The following is a 22,013-nucleotide window of genomic DNA, read 5'->3' on the forward strand; positions in this document are numbered from 1 at the left end:
TATGTGTGTGTGTGTGTGTGTGTGTGTATGTATGCATGTATAGTATACATACACATATTTTTTATTTTATATTTAATCATTCAGTTGTATCTAATTAAAATAATTATTTTTAATATTTATATATTTTATATCATGCTAATGGAATTTCTGACTTCATGTAGAGAGGAAGATTATTATTGAATAATGACTTAACTTTCAGTCACAAACATGAGGATGAGTAAATAAAGAGATTTTTTATTTTTGAGTAATTGTTTTAAATGATTTACTTTATTAGTATTATTATTTACCTTTATTTTAAACTCAATTTAGTTGTATGGTGTGTCACAATTTAGATATAAGTGTGTGTGTGTGTGTGTGTGTGTGTGTGTGTGTTCTGTCAGTCAGCAGATGGTAAAGGAGGGCACCCACTCCTCCTCACTCCCCTCATCAGGGAAATCACACTCACAGGCTCCCTGGGCCTAACATTAACAGGCAAATTAATTTTCTGCTAATCATACTCCCTCTTTCTCTCTCTGCATCTCTCTTTCTGTCTGACAAGAGACTGCTCCAGAAAAAGACCTCCATCAGAGGAGAGGTGAGGTGAACTGTTGTATTTATAAGAAATGTATAGTTTCACACCTTAAATGTAAGTGTAGAGACATCATTACTGAAAAGACAGAGTTTTCCTCGTGTCAGTACTCACATTCTTGTTTGAAAGTGAAATATTCAGTCAAATGTCTACATTCATGGTTTCCCCGCAGCAGAAACAGCGTCTTTGGGTAGAGGATTTTCAGCGACCAGAGGTAAAGGACACACTGAAGGACAGAATTTAGACAAAAAGAGAGATACTTTCACAGACCACATCAAGATATTTAGGCAAAGGTGGTGTGTACTACAAACTCATGTCCCTAAGCAGGGTGGAAAAAACCTTAGGACATACTCACCTCAATACTGAAGTACCCTCGGTCCACATAGTCCCCTAGAAACAAGTACCTCGTTGTCGCAGGAGACCCGCCAACCTCAAATAACTTCATCAGGTCGAAGAACTGCCCGTGAATATCCCCGCACACTGCAACAATACAAAAAAAATTGGGACTAGCTGAAGGAAACAATAGTGCTTGCAAAACAATAAACGAATAGAGTTAAAATAGTGGGAAGGTTTTAGCAGAATGACAGTTTGAGGAGTTGTAAACAAATATAGAAAGAGAGAGGGATTAATTGAGACTTCCTAACTATAGTTTAATTTTCATTTAATAAACCCTGATGTAAAAAACAATTCAGTATGCAAATATATCAGTGATGTCACTGGCATACAGTTAGTTATCAGTGAAAATCAAAGGCAGATATTAAAACTTTCATCTTATGTTTCGACTGAAAGATTTTTTTTTTTTAATTAAAAAAAAAAAAAAAGTATTTTAGGATTACAGTTATAATTTATTGATTTAATAAAATGTTTAATAATTTACAATATATTTTTTAAATAAATAAATTTAAAGTTTAAAGTGAGCTGTCATCCTAAAAGTCATCTTTATATGAGTTAAAAGTCACACAATAAGTATTTGCGCTGTCACAAACATATGTAAGCACACATTGTGGAGAAACTGGATTTTTAAAAATAATTTACCTCATTTTTAGTAGGTCCTATTAGTAGCTAGCAAGATTAGAAAATCAAAATGGCTCTTGCATTTATTGTCTGATATACAAAGTATGGTTATTTTGCCAGCACTTGTTCCCAGCTATGATGACAAAATCCAATAGATGAAATCTGTTTGAAACCATCCAATAAACATCTTGTACATTAAGATGAGAAGGAGAAAGCTGATCACCATCCTGACTGAAACGTGTGTGTGCGTGTGTGAGAGAGAAAAAGAGAAAGATAGAGAAAGAGACTGAAGAGAAGGTGAGTGTTGTTTTATATCTAATGCAGACGTCTAATTGGAGCTATTCACATGTGAGTGTGTGTTCCCAATGGGAGGTCAAAGGGTTAAAAGCCACGAGGTCTGAATGACTGAAAGCACACAAAGCTAACCAGCTCTCTCTGTAATGGGTTCCAGGGAATTAAACCTGTTACCCAGCGAGCCATTAATGTTTAATGACTCCTGTGTGTGAAATTCACCAGGCCAGCAGCTGATGAGGGTTCAGAAATGCATGCTGGGAGAGAGGGAGAGGTAGAGGCTCAGTCTCAGATGTGAGGCCAGCGAGAGCAGGAAAAGTGTTCAGCTTCTCTGCTTCCTAAATGATAGCATTTTCATAGCTGAGGAGCAACATCTTCATCCTGCATCAGACCTGCTGCCAGTGCTGAACCTCACTTTGACTCATGGGAAATTAAGGTCACAAGGTGCAGTTCATTATCTGACCTCTCCTAACAATGTCATGTATTCCCCAACGTCTTTACAGCCTGTATTTTCAAAAGTTTTCTACTTTATTAGGGCAAGAGTGATAACCTCTTTCTGTTATAAAATTCATCAGTATGTAGTGTAATTGCATAAGTACGTGCGCATGCATATCTTAAACTTAGAGATACATGTTCATATTGTAGTATGCTCATATATTTGTGTATGTATCTTTTTATCATCTGATACATGACTAAATTAAATCACAAAGGACACAATATCTCTTATTTTACTCTAGAACGTGAATATAATAATTTCTTTTGTTCAAAATTATGTATGTATATAAAGGTAAATATTCAGCCATATTAAATTTTGGTTGTCATAAAAAAAAAAAAAACACACTACTGTTTGAAAGTTTGGGGTTGGGAAGTTAATTTTCTCGTATGGTTCCCAAGGCTGCATTTATTTAATCAATAATACAATAAAAACAGTAATATTGTGAATTATTATTATAATTTAAAACAAATGTTTTATATTTTAATATATTTTAAAATGTAATTTATATTTCTGTGATGCAAAGCATCATCATTACTCCAGTCTTTAGTCACATGATCCATGATTTTCTGCTCAAGAAACACTTCTTATTATCAATGTTGAAAACAGATTCTTTAATGAATAGGACGTTCAAAAGAACATTAAAAAAATCTTTTGTAACATGATAAATGTATATACTGTCACTTTTGAATAAAAGTATTTGTCACAAAGCAAGGCCAGACACAACAGGTAAGTGCAAATCAGGATGGTTTATTGACTGGGTAAGGGGATGACTGGAATAGGTGAGTTAAAGGCAGGTGAGTGTCAACACAGTGAATGGTTCCAGGGTGCTTATCTGAGTTCTGATGGTGAGGATCGGATGCCGGTTACATTGGAGATCGTGGAAGAGTTTCCAAGGAGTCGTTGGAGGATCGCGGGAGGAACAGCAGGTAATTCGTTCTAGGAGAATTTGGGAGAGAGAGTCCAGAGCAGTTCGTAGGAGTGAACGGTAGACCGGACAGTGAGTGACTGTGCTGTGTGTGTATTTGTAGTGTGGCTTGATTGGTGACAGCAGGTGCGGGTGATCAGAACTCAGGTGACTGTGATCGGGTAATTATTCTGGATGGTGACTGAAGTGACTGTGATGAATCCCTGACAGTATTCATATCTTAAAGTAGTACCAAACCATTAAATTACATTAAAATACTAACCCATTACATTAAATACTGCAATTTTATTAGATATTAATATTTTTAGTAATGAATAAAATATGTGTATATTTCAATTCAATATTACATTTCACACATCTCTGCCAAATTTTCAAAGAGCTCATCACAATGCATTTTGGGATTATCAACTCAGTAGATTTTGAATTATGCTACTTTCTAGGATGCCTTATTTATGGACAAATTTAATGCAGCATCACACATATTCTTTGTGATGAAGGCAATCCCTGAATGCATTGTATTATGCTCAGAGTAAACAATAAATACAAGATGGCATGAACTGGCGATTTATATTTAATTTAATAAAAAATATACTATTACACCCTGTATTTATGCATGCTGTATTTTTATTGCAATTCGAGTATCAAGTTGCAAGCTTAGCAACATGCTAATGTCAAACTCTAAGCATACTGGAATCAATTATGAGCTGAGTCCCACGTGTGGAGAGCTACTTGTGTGATGCATTGAGTTGCAGCCTATGTAGTGATCCAATTATGTCACTTACATCTCAGTTAGGATATTCTAACCCAGATTAAGCTGTGTTTTGGAACATACCTGGTTATTAGCTGGTATTAGCTGGTACAAGCTGGTAGAACATCTGCTGTGTTCTAAAAACCAGCTTCAAGCTGGTTTTTAGAACATGGCAGCTGGTAGACCAGCTAATGACCATCTTGACCATCCAGCCAAAAACCAGCTACCATGTCCAAAGACTTGATTATTTTTAAGCAAATTAAGCACCAATAATAATTGAGCAGCAAATCAGATAATCCTATTAGAATCAGATAATGATTTCTGAAGGATCATGTGACACTGACGACTGGCTGCTGAAAATTCAACTTGTATCATAGGAATAAGTGACATTTTAAAATATATTCAAATATAAAACATTTCATTTAAATTGTAATAATATTTTACAATATTACTGTTTTTACTGTGTTTTTAATCAAATAAATGCAGACTTGGTGAGCATAAGAGACTTCTTTCAAAAATTGTATTAATTACAAACTTTTGACCAAACTTTGTTCCTTTAGAGAAGAAAATAACCTTCAATGAACATATCTGTTAATAACTGGTTCTGTTTTTATCTACAGATCATGCCCTGTTTTCTTGTCACAGATGTCTGTATCAGTAACCTGTGACAGGGGCCTCTATGTCCAGCATGGTCTTCTCCTGGCGGAGGATGGCGGCCCCCTCATTGATGATACGCAGGGCGACAGGCTCCTCCAAGCGACCCTCTTTAGTGAGGTGAGCCTTCAGCAGGTCCACACGCGGTTTCCCCTCACAGTCGAACACCTCTCGCATGGTTAACCTGTGGCTCAGCGGGAACGGCACCGCTGCAGAGAGAAGGACACAGAAAAGAACTGAGAAAAAATGGTGTAGAAAACCAAAAGGGAACAAGATTACAAAAAAACTTCCATTGTAGTGACACATCCAGAATGCAGAGCAAACTTTATTCCTGAATTCAGCTAGCGTTCAGGCCAGAATGCATTAGTCATACTCAATGAAACACCTCCAGATGACTTTGTGAGGAACATGTGGATGAGAAACCAGACTGACTGCATTATTTAGAAGATAGACAACTCAGGAATATCCACCAACACAATCTACAAAAATAATATTGATAAATAATACTCTAATCCAGAAGCGGAACAAAACAGGTAAAAAATCCCATTCATTTACAATGAAGGAAGGATCGAATCATATTTAAAGACCAAAATATTATAAAGACTTGAGGGTGGGCCAACATACTTATTAATCATGCATACTGGTAAATGTTAATGTACTAATTACACAGTAAAACACACACTGACCAAAATTTTTAAACAGATTACTTATACACTGAAAAAAATGGTGTAGAATTTACTTTGAAACAATTTTCAATCAGAAATTGGTGATTGAGAAAGAAATTGAGATAGAAAGACTGAAATAGTATTTTCTTTTAACTTTTAACTTGAAAAAAATTTTTTTTACAGCACTGTAAAAAAAAATTTACTTAAAAAAAGTGTTTGTGCTGCCTTAAATTTTTAAGTTTAAGTCAACTTGCTAAATATTTCTCATCAAATTCTTCCAGATTTTATCAAAGAAAAAAAATATTTTCAGGGAAATATATTTTATAAATACTTTCTAAAACCACACAGAAACTCTAGAGTTTTTATCTATTACAAAGAGGGAAAAGGACAGGACAGGACAGGCAAGTAATCCCAATAAAACAATAGTGATACTGGTTTATTATCATTTCCACATTAGATAATATGCCAGAAACTATGATGAAAGGGGAAAAATAGATATAGAGAAAAAGACAAAAAGTCTGTAAAAAGGTGAAATGAGAGCAAAACTGTGGCAAAGTGTTACCGGGCAACAGCAGCCAGAGGTTGGCATGCCACCAGTGAAGCGCATCACACACACATACACTGAGTCATAGCAGCCCACATGCTAACCCATTTCCACATCCAAAAAATGTGTTTTCAGAAACTTATTTTTCAGCCTGTATTCAAGCTTTTGAGCCGCACAGATGTGCTGCAGCAGCCAAAACAATAACTGTGAAGATGAATTCAGTCAGATAACATTTACATATTTTAGAAACAAAGGAACAGTCACTTCCATGATGCAGAACATCAGATCATACTGTACATAGAGAAAAGTTTTATTGCCCAAATGTTGCTCTTCTGCTGCTCAGATAACTTAACTGAGTTTTCAAGCATGCTAAATTGTCAACTTTGTCTCAGAGGATTCTTCTTAAATTCCTTGGGAGCAATAAAAAAGAGACACAAATGAGACAGAGAAAGGTTGACCGAAAAAGTATAGAGCTATAAATGAATGGGGATTAATTTGTTGAGAAATGTTTGAGTTCATTGAAATCTCTGACTTTTGATTGCAGAACATCAAAAATGAAATCGCTTTAATATCTCAGTTGTTTCTTGATTAAATAAACAGAGAGCAAATGAGTGTTTTGTCTGCTGCTTCTCAGATATTTCTCATCATGTGTCTCCATGGGTCAAGATTTAAATACAAACTCAAGCATTTTGCATAAAATTCCTCCAAGACTGATTAAGTCTCATGAGCTATGAAAGAGCAACCTATAAGTACCACTTTCTCTGAGTTGGCATCTGAGCATGATTCTGGTCAAATATGAGCATAGTCTGAGAACACATAGTCTGAAGATTATTTCTAAAACCTCCAAAAGAGATATTAGGGACCTTTTTTCTCAGGAGAGACTGGGACGCAGGAGAGTCTGCATTTAAATCTCCGTTTATTCTCCATTTAATCGCAATCTAGTCTAGGAGAAACATTGTGATTTTCTTCTTTCCTGCTGATAAGAACATGATGACATTTTGCTAGGCACAGTTTGTTAGGACAAGATCTACAATGAGTGTCCTGGGAATCTGATCTACTTTGTATATGATTTGTTATTGTATGTGTGTACAGTATGAGTGTGTGTGTGCCTTTATTTAGCAGTATGAGTGCATTATTGAAGTGCAGTATGCAGCAGAGATCTCTTACATAATACTGTCTCCTCGGGCAAATGCACTGCACTCACACACACACACACACACACACACACAGCCGACTCCAAAAGCATTCACATGCACGTGATAAACGCACACACACGCTCACGAGAATTGAAAAGAAATAAGCACGACTCGTGCAAAGCCAGACGTGCATGCAATTGCAAATATTTTTCAAATATACTTGAAAATACTCATAGGAAAGGACATCTCTTTAATGTCTCAATTGTTTAATGAAAACAGAGAGTGAATGAATCAAAGGAGATTCAGTATCAACTCACATATTTCTCATCACATTCTTCTGAATAAATTGAGCTGCTGTCCTCAATAATTTTAGCTCTGTAATCTTACTCCATGTCAACAATTGTCTCATTTGTATCTATTTTGATTTCACCTAAGAAACTATAGGAAAAACAAACTTGAATGAAATGGTCATAAGAACTGAGAACAAACAAACTCTGAGCAACAACATTTTCCTCTGGGTACCTAAAACACTTGCAGCAACACAAACACACACCTTTACAGTACAGATGTTTGCATAGGTTACTTCTGAATAAGCACATACTGTACGCTGTCCTCTTTCTGAACATGAGCATAATTACTGTTGTCATGGACACAGTCATAGTGACGGGCCTCACACGCCCTCTCATGTCAATAAACACACATGTGGTGCATCTTTTCACAGGCGTTTCTATGTAAATAAACATGTTGGATTATGAACCACAACAATGAAATGAAACGCCATGAATCATTGATCGAAGAGTGGAACGAACCCGTGCAAAACAATGTGAGCTAAATATAAACATGACTGTTGCAGAGAAGCAGCACAAGCCTAAACAATAAACACACGAGTATAGTTGACATTTAATGTGTCCATGAACCTATGAATATGAACCTATATGAATATGAATTATTTAAAAAATTATTACATTTATAAAAATGATATGAAATTATGTCTAAAATCAAAACACACAAAAATTATATCAACCATTTTAAAAGCTGAATTTAGTGAATTTTTGACATTACAACATTATAATGTACAGAATGAAAATGAATATTAATACTGAGATTAAAACAAAAAATAAAATAAAGATTTTAGGGATTAACTTTAGGGTTATAAAATTGTCACTATTTGTAATCACTTTTTTGGCTTCAGTATTTCATTTTAAATGTTTCTGAAGTGAAACTATAAAACTATAATAAATAAACTTTCCATTGATGTATGGTTTGTTAGGATAGGACAATATTTGGCTGAGATACAACTATTTAAAAATCTGGAATCTGAGGGTGCAAAAAAAAAATCAAAATATTGAGAAAATCGCCTTTAAAGTTGTCCAAATGAAGTTCTTAGTAATGCATATTACTAATCAAAAATTACGTTTTGATATATTTACAGTAGGAAATTTATAAAATATCTTCATGGAACATGATCTTTACTTAATATTCTAATGATTTTTGGCATAAAAGAAAAATCAATAATTTTGACCCATACAATGTATTTTGCTACAAATATACCCCAGCGACTTAAGACTGGTTTTGCGGTCCAGGGTCACATATTCCATGTAATCCCTCAATTGATTAAAATATATTAAATGCTGAATTTAGTTAAATCAAGTATCACTACATTATAATGTGCAGAATATAAAATGCATATTAATTTTAAGAATTAAAAAGAAAAAGGTTCAAAAAAGATTTTTTTTTGGCTTTAGTAGTTTATTTTAAATAGTCCTGCAGTGAAAAAAAAATCTATTTTTAAAATTTTAAATATTACAAGTAGTGCCTCTAATTAATAAAACAGGTTTTTAAAAACATGCAAAACAATAAAAAAAACTATAAAATAATTATAAAACTAAGCAAAATGCTGCCTAAAATAGGACACGTATTTCATGTCAACTACCCACATTTTTTTGCATGTTGTGATCAGCAATGCCAGTACAGAGCTGCCATCTGCTCTGTGTCAGCATTGGTGTTGACCTTTGACCTCTGGCATGGAACGTTCATATCAGCATTTCATGAATACTTGCTGCGCTTTTATTTTCTTCTCTCTGTCAAACATCCTTCTAGCACTTTCACAGCCTGTACGCTCTCCGCATGTGTGTGTGCGTGTGATGGAACAGGTCAAGGCAGGACAAGCAGCAGCAATTTGAGGTCAGGATAACTGACCCACGTGTGAGAGCATGTGTGTGTGTGTGTGTGTGTGATACCCTCCAGCTGCTGAGACAGATGCTGAGACTCCTTCTGCATCTACTAGGGACTGAAAAAAACAAGCACCACACCAAACACACACACACACACTGATCCCTCTCTCTCACTCAAATGCACATACAAATACACTCACAAAAGCTTAAAATTCACTCACAAGCAAACAAAAAACATCTCTGACTGCTCACATCTAATTTCTGACTGATATTTCTCAGATTTTTTGCAGAGTTTGGTATCTGGGAACACCCAAATTGTCATCATTTACTCACTCTTATGTCAAAACCTGTATAACTTCTATTGATCAGAAAAGGAGATGTTTTGCTGAATGTGTACGTTGCTCTTTTCCATACAATAAAAACATTTAGTGACCAATGGCTGTAAAAAGCTTTAAAAAGTACAAAAAAGCATCATGTGGTTCAATCTGAGCTATTATTATTGTCTGAAGCTTAATTAAAAATTCATCTAACTAGCTTGCAATTGTGTAAGCGGAAATGGAGATCAAAAACTTGTCTGTGTATGAATCTGTCCCACGGCAGACATCCAGTTTGCGGTTTATGAACAGTGCCACTTGGTACTTCAAGTTTTATGAGAAAGATGTAACTGTTTGTTTGCTGTAGTACCATTTTTCATCCTGTCAGAAGCAGCAACACTTTCAGCTGGCAACCAAAATGTATTTATTTTTTTATTTTTAACTGAGCTTGCTGTTGTTCCTGAATCCTGTTCCATGTTTTCATGTTCTATAGATAGTACTGTTCTGATAATAACAGAAAATACACTGTTCTATATTAAAGGAGACATATTATGCCCCTTTTTACAATATGTAATATAAGTCCCTGGTGTCCCCAGAATGTGTCTGTGAAGCTTCAGTTCAAAATACTACACAGATCATTTATTATATCATTTTGAAAATGCTTATTTTGAGTGGAAGCAGAAACACGCTGTTTTTCGTGCCTGTCTCTTTAAATGCAAACGAGCTGCTGCTCCCCGCCCCCTTTTCCAGAATAGAGCTGCTCATCTGTGCAGCCAATGACAGCATAGTTAGCATGTTTTGCTCAAACTTTCGCCATGGCATTAGAACTAGTACACCGTTGTCACTTGCGAAAACACAATAACGGCGCCGTGGGTGGAAACTTACAGATTAAGACGCGGTAATATTATAATGATATTCCTTTGCCTCGTCACCAGGGGAGCGAAATCAGACTCGCTCGTTTTCTCTGACGCTTGCACAAAAAGGCTTCCTAAAACAAAGTAACTGGGTTAATCTTTTTCACGTTTCCTTGGTTGGTAGATGCACTGGGGACCTGATTAAAGCACTTAAATGAGAATAAAATATGTCACCTTTAAGATACAAAACTATTTTTAGTTTTAGTATTTTTAGGATTAGTATTGTGGTTGTCAAGCATTAGTGGAACATGTCGATAGCAAAATTGATTAGCTGGTTTGATTTTTTTGTTATACCATTTAAAGTCACGTAATCACTTTCACGGACTTTTAAATTAAGTGTTTCCTCCTGGTGCATGACCTGCCCAACTCAATCCGAGCACCGAGTCCTTAGCCATCTTCAAGAATCGGCTAAAAACACATTTCTTCCATCTTTATTTGACCCTCTAACTCTAGCACTCTCTATTCTAATTCTATTCTTTTAAAAAAAACTTGCCCCTTTTAGACTTGCACTCAATTCATTTACAAACTGCTTGTTCTCTTAAAAAAACAACAACAAAAAAACCTTGCTATGTGTACTGCGTTAAGCTAACTGAGACTTGTTATAGCACTTCCATTTCATTGCTCTCTTGTTGATTTTGATTGCTTCCATTGTCCTCATTTGTAAGTCGCTTTGCATAAAAGCGTCTGCTAAATGACTAAATGTAAATGTAAATATAAAGTTTGGGTTCAGTAGAATGTGAACTGATCATAAGTGAGAGAAATCTTTTGTAGCATTATAAATGATTTTACTATTTCAAATAAATTCTGTTCTTTTGAAGAATCGTGTGACACTGAAGACTGGAGTAATGGCTGCTGAAAATTCAACATTGCATCACAGAAGTAAATTACATTTTACAATATCTTAACAATATTATGACACAAAATAATTATTTTAAATTGTAATATTTTACAATACTGTTTTTATTGTAATTTTCAATCCAGCAGCATTGGTGAGCAAAGAGACAGGAGACATAAGAGGCCACTGTATGGCAGTTAAACTTGTTACTTAACTTGTTATTTCAGCTAAAATTGTGCTGAAATAACAAGTCAGTTGTTGACTCTGAGGAATGCGACAGTATATTGACAGAGATGACAGTGGCTCGCAACTGATTAGTTAGAGAGCTTAGGGATTGGTCAAGGTTGAATACTAACCTTAAAGGCACAGTTCACACTCAAAAATTAAAATTCTGTCATCATTTCCTCACCCTCATGTCATTCCAAATGAATGTCTTTCATCTGTGGAACACAAATAAAGATACTTTCAAAAATATACATATATTTGTTTGTTGATGGGGGTCCATTGTTGCTGTATCCAATGCAATGTCATTCATACATGTTTGTGTGGCTGAAGTGCTTTTATAATAAATGACAGAATGTTCATTTTTGAGTGAACTGTCCCTTTAAATGTGAGTAACAGTAACAAGACCCATTAACACTAAGGATGATAACTGTAACTATAAAGTTTTAAAAATTATTCTAATTCTTTGAGAATAGCTACCACACCATAGAATCCACACCATAGCTATAACAATAATGACAGAACATTTTTTCCCAGCTGATGAATGATAAAAACATTGACAGGCAATCAAAGCAGTAAAGCATTTAAAGCAGCAGATTACATAATGGTAGCGTGCTTACAATAAACACTATCGTGCATGTATGTGGATGTTAATATAGTTTTCATTATAGTTATTGTTCTTGATGTCAATAGAGATGACCCAGGATATTCTTTTTAACTGGTTTCACTGCTTTTCTCTTCAAAATACTCACTAATTAGACACATTCGCTTTGCATAAAAGCGTCTGCTAAATGACTAAATGTAAATGTAAATATAAAGTTTGGGTTCAGTAGAATGTGAACTGATCATAAGTGAGAGAAATCTTTTGTAGCATTATAAATGATTTTACTATTTCAAATAAATTCTGTTCTTTTGAAGAATCGTGTGACACTGAAGACTGGAGTAATGGCTGCTGAAAATTCAACATTGCATCACAGAAGTAAATTACATTTTACAATATCTTAACAATATTATGACACAAAATAATTATTTTAAATTGTAATATTTTACAATACTGTTTTTATTGTAATTTTCAATCCAGCAGCATTGGTGAGCAAAGAGACAGGAGACATAAGAGGCCACTGTATGGCAGTTAAACTTGTTACTTAACTTGTTATTTCAGCTAAAATTGTGCTGAAATAACAAGTCAGTTGTTGACTCTGAGGAATGCGACAGTATATTGACAGAGATGACAGTGGCTCGCAACTGATTAGTTAGAGAGCTTAGGGATTGGTCAAGGTTGAATACTAACCTTAAAGGCACAGTTCACACTCAAAAATTAAAATTCTGTCATCATTTCCTCACCCTCATGTCATTCCAAATGAATGTCTTTCATCTGTGGAACACAAATAAAGATACTTTCAAAAATATACATATATTTGTTTGTTGATGGGGGTCCATTGTTGCTGTATCCAATGCAATGTCATTCATACATGTTTGTGTGGCTGAAGTGCTTTTATAATAAATGACAGAATGTTCATTTTTGAGTGAACTGTCCCTTTAAATGTGAGTAACAGTAACAAGACCCATTAACACTAAGGATGATAACTGTAACTATAAAGTTTTAAAAATTATTCTAATTCTTTGAGAATAGCTACCACACCATAGAATCCACACCATAGCTATAACAATAATGACAGAACATTTTTTCCCAGCTGATGAATGATAAAAACATTGACAGGCAATCAAAGCAGTAAAGCATTTAAAGCAGCAGATTACATAATGGTAGCGTGCTTACAATAAACACTATCGTGCATGTATGTGGATGTTAATATAGTTTTCATTATAGTTATTGTTCTTGATGTCAATAGAGATGACCCAGGATATTCTTTTTAACTGGTTTCACTGCTTTTCTCTTCAAAATACTCACTAATTAGACACATAATTACATATACTCTTCCAAACAGTTTTTTGTTGTTGTCATGATGCCTTAGAAGAACCACTTTGGTTCCCCAAAGAAACTTTCAGTGAAGAAACTTTCAGTGAACAGTACTTAAAAGAACCTTTTTTTTAGCACTAAGAACATTTTTCCACTATAAAGAACATTTTGTGTAATGGAAAGGTTCCATGGGTGTTAAAGGATGTTCTTCATGTAGCCATCTATGCCAATAAAGAACCTTTATTTTTAAGAGTGTAAAAATGAAAAAAATGATGTAATGAACAGTAGTCCAGCCACAATGTGCAGTAGTTTGGTTGACAATCTCCCTCCCTTTATCTCCTTGCTATTTTTTCTGTCTCTTTCTCTGTCCTCCTGCTCCCAGTAGTCGACCTCACCTTGACTCCCTCCTGCAAGGTACACCTCTCAGAGTAACACTTACAAACGGCCAGCCCTCCATGAAAAGGATTGTTCTGCGGATCCGCTGAGCCTGCTGGAGCCCCACCAGTGGTAACACAGATAATGGCCTAGAATCATACTTTGGGAAAGTAGGCCGCTGACAGGCTCGTGCTTGTTCCCGGACCCCAGAGGTACGAGGGGAGGGACTCATTCAGGTCACAGCTGTGCTAGAGCCTCTCTCACTCTTTCTCTCTCTCTCTCTCTCTCTCACTTTTCCTTCACTCTCCTCCCTGACTGTTCACTCCTGCCCTCGTCCCGTCCTGACCCTCACTTACAGGAAGACACTCACAAAGGTTTGCCTTCGAGTGTGAAGCCCTGCTGTGGAGGAGAAAGCATTGGTACACTAGCGCAGGGTTTCACCTCTCCACATGGAGAAACGCAATGAGCACACCCTCTCAAAACAAGCCGTCTTCAAAGACTAGCGTTTTATCATAAAGATTCACATTAGCTAAACATGATTATTTTTTAAAGTATTTTAGGTCGAAACAACAATCTGGATGCTTCTAGCTATGCTAAAATTGATTTCACATGTGTCAATTTGTCAGCGCACAATTCACAACTCAACTACATACTGCATTCTCAGTGTTGCCAGTAGGAGCGCTATAGTGGACATTCACATAAGCTCTCTTCTTCTACAACTGTTTTTCTCTTTTAAAGGGGTGGTTGATCAGCTTTTTTGAAAGCTTGATTGTGTTTATGGGGTGCAGTGTAACATGTGTTCATGCTTCGTTTAAAAAAAAACAACAAATTATTTTCACATATTTTACCTTTAATCTACACCGCTGTTTCCGTTCTCGTCAAAATGGTCTGTTGAGTTCCTGGTTCTATGAAGCCCCTCCCTCAGAAATATGCAATGGGCTCTGATTGGTTAGTGGGCTCAGTGTGTTTGTGATTCGCTAACCGCCTAGTGCACGTTTTCCGGAAACGTCACACCCCCTTACCATTACGGGTAGTTGCGTGTTACCGGGGGTGGGGTTTATGTAAACATCGGAGTTAGTGAATTCACAAACCCAGGAAGAAGCTCGTTGTAGTCCCTACCAGCCGTTTTTTGTATAGTCCTTAAACAGCGATTTCTTTAAAAGAAAATATCTCCCTTTGCATTGAACTTCGTAACTTTGCAGACAATGTTTATGCTCAACATCAACATTACACACTAACTAAAGTTCTGTCAACAAAAGTTTACAAAGAATATTGCTTTTCACAACAATGTGGGAAGTTCAAACTGACTGTACTGTAATACTGTTGGCTGGATGCTAGATTGTGCTTTTTTAAGGGTTTTAGGTCGAAACATACTCTGAAGTACATGAATGTAGACGCTTCTAGCAATGCTAAGCTTGATTTCACATGTGTCAGTGTGTAATTCACAACTCAGGTACATGCTGCATTCACAGTGTTGCCACTAGGAGTGCTATAGCGGACATTTGTGTAAGCTGTCTTCTTTTACAATCGGTTTTCTCTGTAGGCACGGTAGGTGATTTGGTTCAAAAACATTTTTTGCTATGCTGGTTGAAAGTCTCTTCACATCCCAACAGCAATCAAGTTAAGTGATCTAAATGTATTTATATGTATTTGTATTGTCTGTGGAAGGCGTAGGAGTATAAAATGTTTGCACAGACATGATATATCATCAGCGTGTTCCATTGCGCTATTGCAGACCGAGTGAGTATGGAAGGCGTTATTATTGTAATATTATGCACTTTGTACTGTAATGTTTTTTCACCATTGAATGAGACATGAGGTAATTTGACATTGTTGCATTTAACCCTCCACCAACGTCATCTCTCATCGTGTAGCTGGTGAACCTCTGGTCTGCCTTAGCACGTTCATCTATTTTGGAGGAGGCGTGGCTTTGGAGAGTGATTTGCAGTGATGGTGGGATCTTATGCTTTCAAAACTAGCTTGCTATTGCTAGCCTCTCCGAAATCGCCTACCCTACCTTTAATTCAACTACTGCAAAAGTTTACAAAGAATCTTGCTTTTCACATCAATGTAGTATTCAATTTCAAACCGACTATTCCATAATACCACTGGTCAGATGTTAGATGGTGCAATGTGGGATTTTTTTGCACAAAAGCCTAGTGAGTTTTTTTGTCAGCCAAACCCCTTTAAACTAAAATATTCACTTGGAGTAAGCTCTGCAACAACATTTTAAGCTGGAAAACAAAAAGTTATTGAATTTTTTTTAAAACTGAGTTACTGCTGTTGTTCTTGCACCCTGCTGATTTTTTCGGATAGTAAAATAGCTTTTTTTGTTGCTGTTTGTTTAATTGCCATTGTGTTAGAAATTTTGGACTGTATTATGTCAAAATATATCACATTTTTGAAAACAAGATTTCGAACCCTCAGGGCTTTGTGAACATTAGTATAGGAAGCCATATCCTCTGCAAGGCGGCTTGTAAAAACATTTGAAATCAAGTAAACATGAGAAACATGACTGTAGAAGAATGTTTACACAAATATATAGGCTACAGCCCCCCTTGTGGCAATAATAGAGGAACGCTGGATAGAAAAAAACATACCTTGGCCTAAGGGACCTGAGAGACCAACTACAACCAACTGAGACTCTGATTAACATCTCTACATGTGTTATTATTCCTGCAGAGGCTTTTTCCTTTTCCTCTGGCCTTGAAATCAGTAAGCTACAAATTCTTTATGGCTGCAGCCTCATCATCCACCATTTCAGAAATTTTTTTTATGCAGTCTCCTGTTGATGATTCTCCAGTAGGGGCATGAGCAATATGTATTGAGTTGGCACAAAATACAGTGCTTTGCAGCGATTATAATGCACACACCTGCATTAGAACCACTTCAAACCTCCTGTACCATTACGCAGCTGTGTGAAATGCTGTTTTATAAAACACTCACGTACACTGTTGGGGTTATGTGTTCAGAAATTTTTGGTTAGGTAACCAAAAATAAGTTGGGTAAAATAAGTTACTTTTGCAAATAAATAACTCCTCTTATCAATATACACTAATGTTCAATAGATTCAATTTCAAATAAATGATGACTAAATGTCATTTTGGACTTTCTAAGTATCATGAAAAAATGTGCTATGGTTTTCACAAAAATATGAACCAGAACAACTGTTTTCAACATTGATAACAATTGATAACTGAAGACTGGAGTAATGATGCTGCAAATTCAGCTTTGCATCACAGGAATAAATTACATTTTAAAATGTATTAAAACCGAAAACAGTTATTTTAAATTGTAATAATATTTCACAGCATTACAGTATTTACTGTATTTTTTATCAAACAAATGCAGGCTTGGTGAACATAAGAGACTTATTTTGAAAGCGTAATATCCTACTGATACCAAACTTTTGAATGGCAGTGTCGTACTGGAGCCGTACTGGATTATTAGTGAACTCACTGTAGGTGGGGGGGGGGGATATATATTTCAAGCGGCATATAACTGTAGCAACCGAAGACCATCAGACACCCACAGTGCCATTCCAGAAGCACTTCCCGTGTGCAAGCTACAACATCCTGTAATTAAACTGCTGACAATCTGAAATACATCATCCTGTGATCACACAATCACAGGACAGCTCTGTTTCAGCCCCTGAGACCTAAAATCGATGGTAGACACATTTTGCTGCGTGTCAGACAGAAGTGTTGTATTGTTACTACAGGCGGGCTTCAAAGATACAGCCGCCACGTACTCTGACAATCCCCGAATTCTGCAAAGAGATGAGACCAAGAGAAAGAAAAGGGACTGAAGGAATGGGAACTTGACTAAAGAGATGGATAAGAGGGAGACTTGCGCCTGACCCAGATCGAGAGAAGGTACAGCATCACAAGCCTCTGACGGAGGGATTTTTACAAGCGCCGTTTGATGTTGCACAATTAATGCATGCTTCACACATGAAGGGGCCATCTGCGCATGCACAAAAGTGGGAGGCGGGCCTTTGAGATGACAAACAGACTGATGAACCAATCAGTAGAGTGAGCTGGGTTGACTGACAGGCCAGAAATGATGAGGTCGTCCACTCAGGCAGCAGTAAATACAGGATAAATGGTAGAGAGAACTGTTCTATTGGATTGCTGGATCACAGAAGCGTTCCTGCTTTCGCGTGGCCTCATTAGGTCTCAGCTCTGCGCTATCCACTGTGTCCTCTGTGCTCCAAACTCACACCCAAAGTATGTATGTTAAAGAGGCTAAATCTAGTCTCGCATTCTTTCTCTCTTCCTCTTCCTCCCAGTTTCACCTTTAGTCTGTTTTGGATCTGCGTATGGGTATCTGTATGTGGCGGCATGATATTTTTACCCCAGTCCACATCCTGTGTTGTGCACTAATGATTCTGAATATCCTACAATTTCCTGGCAGTCACCCTGCTGCATTCTCATCCAGGTCTAGTGTCAGTTTAAAGGAGTAGTTCTGCCAAAAATGAACAATCTGGCATTATTTACTCACCCTCATGTCGAGACAAACCTGTATGTTATGTTTTGTTCGTCAAACACAAAAGGAGACATTCTGAAAAATTATGCTGAAAAATTCAGCATATGGTAGGGATTACAATTTGGGGAAAAATCTAATTGTGATTTTTATGATAAAAAACTGTGATTATGAATGTGATTAAAAAACAATAAAATATAACAACAACAATCATAATAAAGCTTCAAGGTGGCTGTTCTTGCTTGTTGGGCAGCACAATTTGGCCCCAAATTTTTGTAATTATATATGACTATAAAATAGTAATAATAATAAAATAATAATAATGCACAGCTTTTTAGGGTTGCACGATTTAGGGAAGAAAATGTAATTGTAATGTTTGTTTTTTTTGGATAAAGATTGCAGATAAATAAAGAAATAAATAAAGAAATAAATATCTATGACCATTCAAGAAAAATACTATAATAATTTTTACAACTGTAAAATTACTAATATTTAAGGAAGTATCAGTTTCTTCATTTTCAAATCTTAAACCATCTAACCTTTATTTTGGTGGAAGCCCTTAATGTTTTTCTTTTGTTGTCAACAGCCTGTGCACTGTGCTTCTTTTCCACGGTTATTCAAACAGCGAATAAATTATATATAGAAAGTGACATTATCACTAACACTGATCTATCGCGAGTTTAAGCACTCTCAAAAAACAAAACTATCGTTATAATCACTGAAACTGTATACACTGTGAAATGAATCTCTTACTTACATTGTACGTCAATCTGCGCTAGACTTGTGCCGGTATTCGGTAATGCGATATATCACGGTAATGAATATGCACGGTATTGTTATCGTGGGCACTTCTAAATACCGTGAATAATTATATATTACAAATTATTCAGAATTTTTAATGCATTTTAAGAATACTTTTCCCATCAACTGGTCAAAATGCACAACACAGCTGTATGCTGCGTGAAAGACACGTGCGCACTCTGACGTAAACAAGCGCGGACGAGAAGCACATGGCGGAACATGTGAGAGACGCTCTGGATGAAAGCGCACTTCCACTCTCTGACAGCAGATGGCGCTAAACTGCAGAAATAATAATAATAATAATTCATTTAAATGCAGCCGTTACCCCGGAAACGATGGCGTTTAAATAGTGTCAAATCTCACGCATATAAAGCAAGACGAGCGCACATGATATGAGCGCACAGAACAGTATCCACGCGAGGAAAATCATCCTCGCGAGGGAGCATTTCTGCACCGCGAGCGGTTTATACATGACTAATTATTGAATAAAAAAAATTTAAAAAACTATTCCTAGTCATGACTTAACAAGCGGTAATGTGTTGAAAATGACCAATCACAGGAGCGGAGACATCTGACATTTGATATCCGCCTCCAAAGTCTCAAAAGTCAACTTGACGAGCGAGCAGGGGTTGAGCAGTTGAGAAGGCGTAGAGATGGTCGAGCGAGCGCTACTCAGCGCCGTTCTCGCGAGAGCGCATTTTTGCACGCGGATACTGTTCTGTGCGCTCGCGGTGCAGAAATGCTCCCTCGCGAGGATGATTTTTCTCTCACGGAGACTGTTCTGTGCGCTCATATCATGTGCTCGTGTCTTGTTTTTATATGCACGAGATTTGACACTATTTAAACGCCAGAGAGCCCCCTCTAGGCTGAACACGAGAACAGGATGGCGCTCAGGAGGAGCGGACTCTTGAGGGCGCTTTCGAGGAGTGGGCACTGGAGGGCGCTTTCTAGGAGCGGGCGCTGATTGGCCATTGCATTCCTAAGATCAACAGAATTGTGTATGTTTGGTTCAAATGCGCAACACTGTAAAAACGCAGTTTGAAATACTGTATAATATAATTATAATTTATATATAAATAATATAATTTAATGCCGCAATCAACACTGTCTATTCATATTCACTTTGTTAGCAACACACATAATAGATTTAATTTGTTTGTGCATTACACACGCTCCACTTATGATGATTTTGTACAGCCATAGCATAAAGGCTTGTAAGCAAGTAAACAATGTCAGAATTGTACTATTCCTTTAAAGGAAACCATGACATATAAAAAAAAAGTGATGATGAATGACAGGCTAGGGGTGAGTGTGATTTTAGCCAGAGGACCTGCCCAGGGCACAGATGACTTGTGAGCGTTCTCCATTACACACATCTGTTTGTATCAGTGTGTGTGTGTGTGTGTGTGTGTGCTCAAGTTAACGTCTCTAGTGACCCGTAACATATGTGTGTGTCTGTGTGTGTTTGTGCATCTGTGTGGGAGGAAACAGTTTTCATCATTTTTCCTGCAGTCCTGTACACCGCATTTGATGCGAGATTGTCTCTCTTTCGCTATCTCTCTCCGTTGCATCATTCAGGTGGGCGATGAAGTTGATTAGCTCAGTATCTGGTTAGATGGCCAGCACTTTGGTCCTTGATAAAAGCATTCTCACATGCATGAAAGCAGAACTGAAGTGTGTGACATGGGCTACTTTCGGAACAGCATACTACATACTTCATACTACAGTACTAGCTTTACTATTTCTGCATACAGCATACTAATTTTTTTGTATGCATGAACTACCTGGATGACCTACGACATTTGCCAAAATGTGCAGTATACAACAGAGTACTGCAGTATGCAATGCACTGAGCACTATATCCCCCAATGCAGTGTACTCAACGTGACCTTCCATTTCCAGTGTGACAAATGAAGCGAGTATTATCAGCTGCAATGTTTCACAACTTTTTCTGGCCTAATTACTTGAACATACTGCCAGGAATTAAGATAACTATAGAAAATTGGATTAAAAATTTTAAAAACTTAAGCTGGACTGCACTTACTGTAATATGCTGCATTTAAGTCATAAGAATGATCGTATTTGCAAAATTAATGCATATGAAACCCACAAAATTTTGTAATAGCCAGCAAGAAAGTCTGACTTTCTAAGCTGGAGGCATGTAAATGTAAAAATAATAGCGGAAACTAATTGGTATTGGTTATGATTAAGTAATTGTGAATGTTTTCTGTACAATTTTAATTTGTACACATTTTGTGTATCGTAAATGAATAAAAGTAGGGATGCAGCGATACCACTTTTTCCAGTACTCGCCCGATACGATACTTTTATTTTTGGTACTTGCCGATACCGAGTACCGATACCGATATTTTTATTGCATTTGTAAATTTTTTAAATATTGGGTACAGAAACCAAAACAGTATGTATAATGTTAGTTGGAAAACTTCTTTTATCAAATAGATAGTCAAACCAAAATGTATTCAGACACAACATTTCTCACATTATCACAGTTTATTTGCTATAGTTTAGAAAATGGTAATGAAATATGACAAGAACTCAGAGTTAAACTGTGTCAGAACAAATTCAGCTCGATAATGTTAGATAACTTTGATAGAAAGGTATGTAATGGATTACAATCAACCAAAAATTATTCAGACAGCTGTTAGTATGACAATATTTACACAACTATCAATACTTAGTCGGGCAACCCTTAGCCTTAATGACAGCCTGTAGTCTCCTGGGCATGCTTCCATTGCAGCGGCTTAGTACTGTAATCACATGCTTTGCTGTAACAATACAGGGAACCACTTGTTATAAGTCTCCTAACTGTGATATTTTCAGAAGTAGAAGTTGCGTTTTTTTCATCTGAAACGTGCTGCGATTTATATTCCAAAGCCACTCATATAATGCAGAAACACTCAAGCAAGCAAAACA

General features: G+C 36.5%; 1 protein-coding gene across 4 annotated transcripts in view; it reads right to left on the reverse strand.

Annotated features, from left to right (window-relative positions):
* The window catches only part of LOC107680292 (serine/threonine-protein phosphatase 2B catalytic subunit alpha isoform-like), a 45,390-nt gene that overhangs the window by 15,248 nt on the left and 8,129 nt on the right, over positions 1-22,013 (reverse strand). For all 4 annotated transcript variants that reach the window (XM_016476130.1, XM_016476132.1, XM_016476129.1 and 1 more), the window contains 3 exons: positions 4,705-4,905; positions 924-1,048; positions 683-794 (listed from right to left, as the gene is read on the reverse strand). In XM_016476130.1, the coding sequence (XP_016331616.1) occupies positions 683-794; positions 924-1,048; positions 4,705-4,905 (438 nt within the window). The remainder of the gene's footprint in view (positions 1-682; positions 795-923; positions 1,049-4,704; positions 4,906-22,013) is intronic.

The sequence above is a fragment of the Sinocyclocheilus anshuiensis genome, unplaced genomic scaffold (genome assembly GCF_001515605.1).
Source record: "Sinocyclocheilus anshuiensis isolate Anshui unplaced genomic scaffold, SAMN03320099.WGS_v1.1 scaffold1438, whole genome shotgun sequence".
In the NCBI taxonomy this organism is placed as follows: domain Eukaryota; kingdom Metazoa; phylum Chordata; class Actinopteri; order Cypriniformes; family Cyprinidae; genus Sinocyclocheilus; species Sinocyclocheilus anshuiensis.